Below are 8,693 nucleotides of genomic sequence, written 5' to 3' on the forward strand. Positions count from 1 at the left end.
AATTATATAGTTTACTCATATGTTTTTTTATTGTATCTTAATTAGCAACATGTGAAATTATAGATCAAAAGGGAGCTTTAAGATGACCACACATATCCAATCCTCCTCTTTTTTTTTTTTTTGGTTCAGATTCCCATACTACGGATGCTAACATCGGCTAGATCAACCACAGTTGAAAACTGAAAAGTTGCACCCTGCAAAGACTTGAAGCTTTTTATTTTGGCCATTGACAATAACAGATCGCATCAATTAATCGTAAGCAATCATTTCTCTCTTTTTTTTCTTTTTTTTGCCCTAATGCAACATGCTCTACCATAAAAGCTTGCTTGACTTGGCTGGCCTGGGGACAAAATAGTAGGCCTCCTCTTATCAATTTGAGCTGAAATAAATTAATTTTATGCATCTTTCGCTTTTTCATAAAAGCTTGCTTGATTTGGCCGGTCTAGAGACAGAGTAGTAGGTCTCGTTTTATCAACCTGAGCTGAAATACACTTCTTTATGTATGCTTCACTAAAAAAAATTATATGATGGTTCGACTTTTTCTCTGTCTGGCCTATTTTACTTTCCTTTTCTGTTCTATAGGGTAGCAAAGCGGGGGGGGGGGGGGAGAAAAGTGCACAAGGGCTTCCATGAAATTTCCAGGAGAGATCTTATATATATATATATAATCTATATAATAGAAGAAGTTCATTAATTCAAATATATTATTGTTAGATCTAGAAGCAGATGAGAAGTTTGAATAATCTCTCTCCAAGTTATAGATGTCATATAATTGGCAGCTTTTAAATATTTAAAGTTTTACAAAAAATGATGATTCTCATGGAAGACAAAGTTCTATAATTCTATGAGGAGTGAATTATGAATTAAAAAAAATGATCATAACTTTTGCATGAGTTTGTTTGTTCTTGTGTTTGTACCTTTTTGTGGGAAGAGGAGCGCTGGTTCATGATATTTTCTTTTGCTGGATCTTGCCAAAGAAAGGAAATTAATGAAATACTAGTACATGCTTTTAAAAAAAGTCATGCACAGTTTGAGGTTCTCAAAAGAAAAGAGTACCATAAACAATTATATCCATGATATAACATGTGCTAAAAGCCTAAAATGTAAATTGGGATCGTTAAGGATAAGGTGCACATGGCCAAAACAATTATTGAATATTTTTGTATGATAACTAGCACAATTTGGAAGCTTTAGTAATTTACAATAATTATAACTCAAGATCAACACGAGACAAAATGACATTGAAAGATATATTTGTGTAGCATGAGTGCCGGGCTGGACCTCGATTAATATTTTTAAAATTTATTTTATTTAATAAAAAATTATAATTTTATTAATTTTATTAATTTTTATATTTTATTATTATGTTTATTTTTATGCTTCCAAAAAAATACCGTGCATACTATGTGATTGTATATTATATCAACCACATCGTTTCATTTTTGTAGAGTCATCTGCTAGTTTCAGTAATTAGGCATAAAAACTAGATAATCTTACTGGCTTGGAATATAATCATGTCGATGTATATGGTGCGAGATATGTCGGACAACTCTTCTATATAGATCATATCTTCCTACAAACAATTGCATACAATAATCTATTTTTTCAAGCTTCGTCATAAAATTTTTATCTTCCATTGTGCTTGGAGGGGAGCATACACCGCACGTGTTTTTACCTGACAACACTATTCCACCCTGCCTGTGGGTGATCTAAATATCTCTCCTCCCATCCATGTGATCCACCGAATCTCCACCATTCAAAAATTGCAACCCCAATTGCTTCAAAAGATCACAGCCGTCAAAACCCTTTAATGGTAGATTCTTTCACATCACGCAAGTAAGGGCGGTGGAAAAGGATTAGTGGGTTCGGTAAGGAAGGCCCAAGGCATGGGGTGTGCAGGTGGGGCCCACTGACACCACTCGGTGAATGGGACCTCCTTGTTTTGTTGTCTCTATGGAGACCCCACCTTTACGGCAGCCAATGGTAGAGTGCCACGTGGAGTAGCGAAGGGCCCGGAAAGATTCCAGCGCTTCCCACCCCGGTTGGGAATCCTGGGGAGGTTATCGTTGGGAATTATGGAGGCCTGGGCAGTAGGTAACATAAAGTTAAAACAGGTGAACGGTCAGCGCACGTTAGTATCTCTCGGACAAAATTGTGTACATATAAAATATCTATGCGGGTAATGCATCTAAGCTCCAAGGAACCATCTGATTTGCGCTCGTAGACAATGTTGGGAGACAATACCAATGCCCTGAAATATTTGAAAAAGATATAACTGAATTAACAGAAGGGCCCTTGGCCACTATTGTATATTATGGTAATGAATGAAACAATATTTTTTTTTTTGGTAGAAGAATGAAACATTAATTTTATTTGCATAGTTTAGCTGTTGATGATAAATGTAAAATGAAATAAGAATTAGAATTGTCTTCCTTGATTGTTATAATAGAAATTGAGGAGTTGGATTAATGCTCAAAATGCAATTAGGTTGCTTAGTTGTTGTTACCATAAAAATCATATTGCTACCATATTTCTTAATGTCTAAGTTCATTTTCTTCAAAAAGAGAATACTCTTTTTGATATTAGACAACTTCATTTTTTTATTATTGTCAAGAGATACTTTATCATAAATATTATATTATTAGATTTTTTTTGAGAATTGTTGATCAACTTGGATTATCATATCTAATTGCCAAAAAAAATTCTCAAACAAAAATCACACAATATTTCCAAAAGTATCTAATAAAGTTCTTTGTATCTCAGGTATGGTTGCCTTTTATTGTATTCATCTTTTTATCAGCATTTCAGCAAAAATTAAAAATAAAGAATCTCTAATTTTTTAAAAATTATATTCATTACATAATTGCAATGTAACAAAATAACTAGTAGAAAATGATAAATATTTAAAATTTAATCATTGATATGCAACCTTGGAGAAGTATCTTCCAAACAATTATAGTCATCGCTGACTAAACCTTGCTAATGTATTCAACTCCCGCATAAACATTCTTATGCGTCCTCTCGGAATAACCTCCTATGTTCCTTTAGACAAGTGAAGCTAGTGGACTCTGCTCCCAATCCGCTTTCAGGGGGTTAGGTTGCGGTTTGGTTCGAAAAGAAAATTTCTCCATTATTTCAAAAGTGTACAAAAAAGCTCCAAGCTGTCTACCACCATTATTTTTACGATAATAATTACTATTAAACAAAAAAAAATTCACCCCTCTAGTAGTAATCCTCTATATTATTATTGGTATTGTCATTATTAATTATTAAATCCCTTCCCCACCTTGCTTCCTCTATATATCCGGTGGAGCCACCCCCTACGGAAGAAGAAGAAAGAAATAAAGGAGACGCCTTTTCTTCCTCTTCCACCCAAAAAAAATCCCATTTTTACCTCCCCGTTCGCCCCCTCCCCATTCAAATCCAGCGCCATGGGTCCCGATTCCTCGCCCGTGGCCGCCGCCCTCCTCCTCCTCCTGGCCCTGGCCTCCACCGCCGCCGTCTCCTCCTCCGCCAGCATGTCCATCCTGAGTTATGGGGAGAGGAGCGACGATGAGGTCCGCCGTCTCTACCAGGCCTGGAAGGCGCAGCACGCCCGGTCCTACAACGCGCTCGACGAGGACGAGCAACGCCTCGAGATCTTCCGCGATAACCTCCGCTTCATCGACCAGCACAACGCCGCCGCCAACGCCGGCAAGTACTCCTTCCGCCTCGGCCTCACCCGCTTCGCCGACCTCACCAACGAAGAGTACCGCTCCACCTACCTCGGCGTCCGGACCGCCGGCTCCCGCCGCCGCCGGAACTCCACCGTCGGCAGCAACCGGTACCGGTTCCGCTCCAGCGACGACCTACCGGACTCCATCGATTGGAGGGACAAGGGCGCGGTCGTGGATGTCAAAGACCAAGGCAGTTGCGGTCCGTATCTTCTTTCCTTTTCCTTAGCCCGGCAACTTTATTACCATTTTGCCCTCCCAGTTGACGGTTAGGTCGCTAGATCCTTGCTTCTCTATATAAGGGTTTTTTGGTCATTTTGTTGCCGGAAAGTCTTTTTTTTTTTTTTTTTTTGTCCATTAGCTAATTCCGATCAGTTCTAAGCTTGCTTACTCATGTCTTTAGATCTGCTATTATACTTGGAATTTTTTGTTGGTTGATGATTTCTACTAAGCTGCTAAACTGTGTGTGAGTAAGAATGTAAAGGTGTGGATACACTGTAAAATTATTGTGTCAGTTAAGGAAGTGAAGAAGAATTGGAGATCTGATGGTGTTTCTGTGTTCTGTTATGGTGTTGTAGGGAGCTGCTGGGCATTCTCAACCATTGCAGCGGTGGAGGGGATCAACCACATCGTGACCGGCGATCTGATATCGCTGTCGGAGCAAGAGCTGGTTGACTGTGACACCTACTATAACCAGGGCTGCAATGGGGGGCTCATGGATTATGCATTCGAGTTCATCATCAGCAACGGGGGGATTGATACCGATGAGGACTACCCTTACACGGGCCGGGATGGTAGCTGTGACCAGTATAGGGTAACTTGCTGATTCATCTTCTCATATGTCGGTATTTCGGCCTCTGTTATTTCCTCCTTGGTTATAATTTTGATGGGGTGTTTTACTTTGTGGTGCTGCAGAAGAATGCACATGTTGTTACCATCGATTCATACGAGGATGTTCCGATTAACGATGAGAAATCTCTGCAGAAGGCAGTAGCAAACCAACCTGTTAGTGTTGCTATTGAAGCTGGTGGCAGGGCATTCCAACTTTATGAATCGGTAAGTTTCTAAGCATGCAACATAACGTTACGTTGTTGGATTTGAACAACCGTTTTCTATGTATTTGGATTTACGTGCCGTGTCATATAGTTTATCAAAAGCAATAATTTAGTTGTTAATTCTGCCCCCTATACATGAATTGCTGCATAGAGCGTCCATGATTATCCTAGAAAAAAACTCTTATGGCGATTGCAAGTATAATTTAGTGTAATGGATGTGGCTTATAAAAATAATCAATTTTCTGCCAAGATCTTTGAAGCATTTTGAGTTTAGCTTATTTAACATGATCCAATGCTTGTTGGATCAGCTGTATGCAAAGTTTTGCAAAGGACTGAGATGTAAGAATGAAAGGACTTTCCACCATATAGTACATTATGCAGATCCTTGAAATGTAAGCATGGGAAGAATCTTCTTTACCTTTTTGGTCTTTATATTAGGCAGTTTATTATGTCAGTATCTTCGCTGAAATTTGCGAAGTGTCAGCTATTCTGCAAGTATATTGGTCCATGCTTTGCTGGTTGTTAACGTCATGGTTGTGGATTTCAGTTGCCATGTTTTACCCTCCTCCATGTCCATAAGATTGCTAACTATTAGTGATCATTATTAATGATTTACAAGTTGTCTACTATATATTTCGATCAAGAATCATGGATCAAAGAATGTCTTGGACATGAAAGCCCAAATCATGTTAAAGTTCAACTAGATGTACAAGTACAACTTCAATCCTTGATATATTCATCAACACTGATTTATAATGCCCACTTATTAGGTGATTAAGTATATTTAAATTGGTTATTCATTTTTCTGAAAAGGTATAATGATAGTTATAGCGTATTCCGTCTTTGCTCTACGGTCTATAAAATTCAAAATTAACACCAGAAGTTTTGCAATCTTGGATTTCATAGTTTGGTCAAGGGATTCCTCTTGGAGCTATTTCTTATTTTGAGATGTATAATTGAAACTTTCAGTATTCTGTAATAGGCTTTCTGTTCTTTTGGTGTGTTGTGTAACGATTTGCATGTTGTGGCTGCACCTAGCAGGCTGTTGTTCAATAGTCAAATTTGGCTGTCCATTCCATCCCAGCTTGCACTATAGTCACATGGCATCTTGAACTTTCAGAAAGTACAAACTTGTCCTCGATCTTTTCCTTGTCGACAAAGTTTTCTCAGCAGCAAACAGAGACCCCATGCCTTTATGTTTTTCTTGCTAACGTATTCATTTTACTTCTAAGTTTAGCTTATCCAGAATTGTCAGGGTCATTATCTATATTAACAAGCTCATCTGATCCATTACTGGATGCAGAGCACCTTAATATGGACTGATTGTATAATTATTCTCTACACTTCATAGATCACGTCAAATTTTTTATTGTAATGAGACATCTAAATTACATATAAGATGACATCTGAATTACATAAAAGACAAATAGATTATTGAACATATGATCCTCTGGTTGCTTGTTTGTGACTTAAATGTGTTTCCCCTGATCTTTATTTATTTTCCTTTGAACTCAGGGAATATTCACTGGATACTGTGGGACTGAGCTGGACCATGGTGTAACTGCGATAGGTTATGGCAGTGAGAATGGCAAGTACTACTGGATTGTGAAGAACTCATGGGGATCAGATTGGGGAGAATCTGGGTACATAAGGATGGAGCGCAATATTAATTCAGCCACAGGCAAGTGTGGTATTGCAATGGAGGCATCATATCCCATAAAGAATGGCCAGAACCCGCCCAATCCTGGTCCATCACCTCCTTCCCCTTCGAAGCCTCCGACTGTTTGTGATAGCTACTATTCCTGCCCAGAAAGCATGACATGCTGCTGTGTCTATGAATTTGGAAGCTACTGCTTTGCATGGGGATGCTGCCCACTTGAGGGTGCAACCTGCTGTGAAGACCACTATAGCTGCTGCCCTCATGACTATCCCATTTGCAATGTTCAGGAAGGAACTTGCCTAGTGGTAACTCCCTACCTTGGAAAATAAGTTTTCATGCTTTCTACTCATTATGCATCCTAGTCTGAAATCATCCTCATCAGCAGAGTGAAATTTAAATCCCTTGCTGATAATTTGGATGATTTCTTGGCGAAATCATTTGAGGCCTGATCCATGGTCAGGCTGAGTGGCATAGATCAGAGCTTCCCATTTTCATTTTTGCAGTCTCAGTTCTTTATTCTCTGCTGGTTGACAAACGCTACTAGACTGTCTTCTCATAATTTAATTTTCAGATGACCAACCAATAGGAAGTTATCCCTTCACATTACCATACATCCATCCTTATTTTGAGAAATTGCAACATATCTGTCCTATTTTGCAGACCTGATACTTTTTTCCTATAACATGATATAGTGACTTTCAAACTTGATGTGAATGTATATATGTTTTTAGGTAACCTTTTTCGCACTGACCCCTTTGTTTTTTCTAATTATGTCATTTGGTTTGACACACAGAGCAAGAACAACCCACTGGGAGTGAAGGCTACGAAACGCATTCCTGCAAAGCCATATTGGGCTTACTTTGGTGCTCAAGGCGAGAGGAGCAGTGCTTGAGAATGCATTGTTTATCGCGCACGAAGAAGTATGGAAGTGATGGAATTGGTACTCGACGCCTGTGCGCTCGTCATGAATTAGAGAGCTGTTCCTGGCCTATTTGATGATAATCAGAAGCTCTTGTAGATATATCTGTCAGTTGTCAGATTAATTAAACAACATTTTTATAACACTTTGCTTTTATAATCATGTAGATTAATTCAACTGGATTCAGATGTTGTTTTAATGAGCTGTATTGTTTCCCACCATCCTTTTCATGTTATTTATAGCATTCTATAGCTTCCAATAAGAGCAAATTTAGCCGTCTCTTCTTTGAGTTCTTTTGGGACTGTTGAGAGTGCCATCATTATGCAGCATTTTGCTCTGCACCAACTTTCAGGTCCGCTAGATATCATTGTCCACCTTGTTCTGGTTATCCCGAGATCAAGGAAAAGGCATTTGTTTCCTAGCAAATTTAAGTTTGGGACAGTACCTTCCTTTCGGTTCCCTTCCGGTTCTTAGGAGGCAATAGATGATGGTGGATGACCACCAAATGTTGTCGGCTTTGAGCATCCTTTATCATCTATTGATCTTTGTATCACCATTTTCCTCAAAAAATAAATCTTTATATCGCCAGAAATGGATAATGATCCAACAGAACAGTTTAGCAAGCAACATAAAATTTTTGAAGATCTGACACAGGGAAAGGCTAAGAACTTTTTAGGGAAAAGTATAACCAGACATCTCATATGAATTTTAGTGCTCCTTGTGAAGCTTACTATGGAATGCACTTCTTCATGCCATTTGTCAGAATCATTCATTTACATATTTATTTATCACCTACATAAGCTCAGAGTTGTTCTTTCTTTTTTGTTCCGAGACCACAGCTGTACTCATCAATTTTGCTTATCATTTCTGCCAGAAGATTGCTTTTGCTAGCTACTCGTGTGGCAAAGTTAAAAGATATTTGCGGCCCTATTTTAGGCATGAAGGATGTGGGAGACATCAGCCCCTGATATTTGAACTAAGATGACAGTGGTAATAATTGGTGAAACAAACGTCCTTCTAATGAAGGTGGTCCAGAAGCTTGAGTCTTGAGCTGATAATTGCTTCTGGTTGAGTCGCGTTCCTCCTGGAGGGCCTCGCTGGATGCTCAAATGCTTCATCATAAGTCCCCATAGGGGGTGGCATCCTTGAAGTAGAGAAGGGAAGAAAGAAAGGGGCAAGAATCACTGCCTTTTTCAATAATTTTGGAGTTTCATATTCAAAGTGAAAACAAATGACCTGCGCTATCCTGAAAGTCTCTGGATTGTCTATTACCACAATTGCCAGCTTGATTTACTGTAGGCTACCTTAGAATTGAATCGAATGGTTAATCTTGAGATCACAGGTCA

At 38.9% G+C, this 8,693-nt stretch overlaps 1 protein-coding gene across 1 annotated transcript; it reads left to right on the plus strand.

The window, feature by feature from the left end:
• Positions 1–3,332: 3,332 nt before the first annotated feature.
• CPRF (oryzain alpha chain) lies at positions 3,333–7,626 on the plus strand. The gene is given in 5 exon segments (NM_001303608.1): positions 3,333–3,915; positions 4,292–4,527; positions 4,629–4,769; positions 6,284–6,733; positions 7,222–7,626. Coding segments are annotated over 5 exon segments (1,410 nt in total). The 5' UTR covers positions 3,333–3,431; the 3' UTR covers positions 7,321–7,626.
• The last annotated feature ends 1,067 nt before the right edge of the window (positions 7,627–8,693 follow it).

This window comes from Elaeis guineensis, chromosome 10, assembly GCF_000442705.2.
Source record: "Elaeis guineensis isolate ETL-2024a chromosome 10, EG11, whole genome shotgun sequence".
Classification (NCBI taxonomy): domain Eukaryota; kingdom Viridiplantae; phylum Streptophyta; class Magnoliopsida; order Arecales; family Arecaceae; genus Elaeis; species Elaeis guineensis.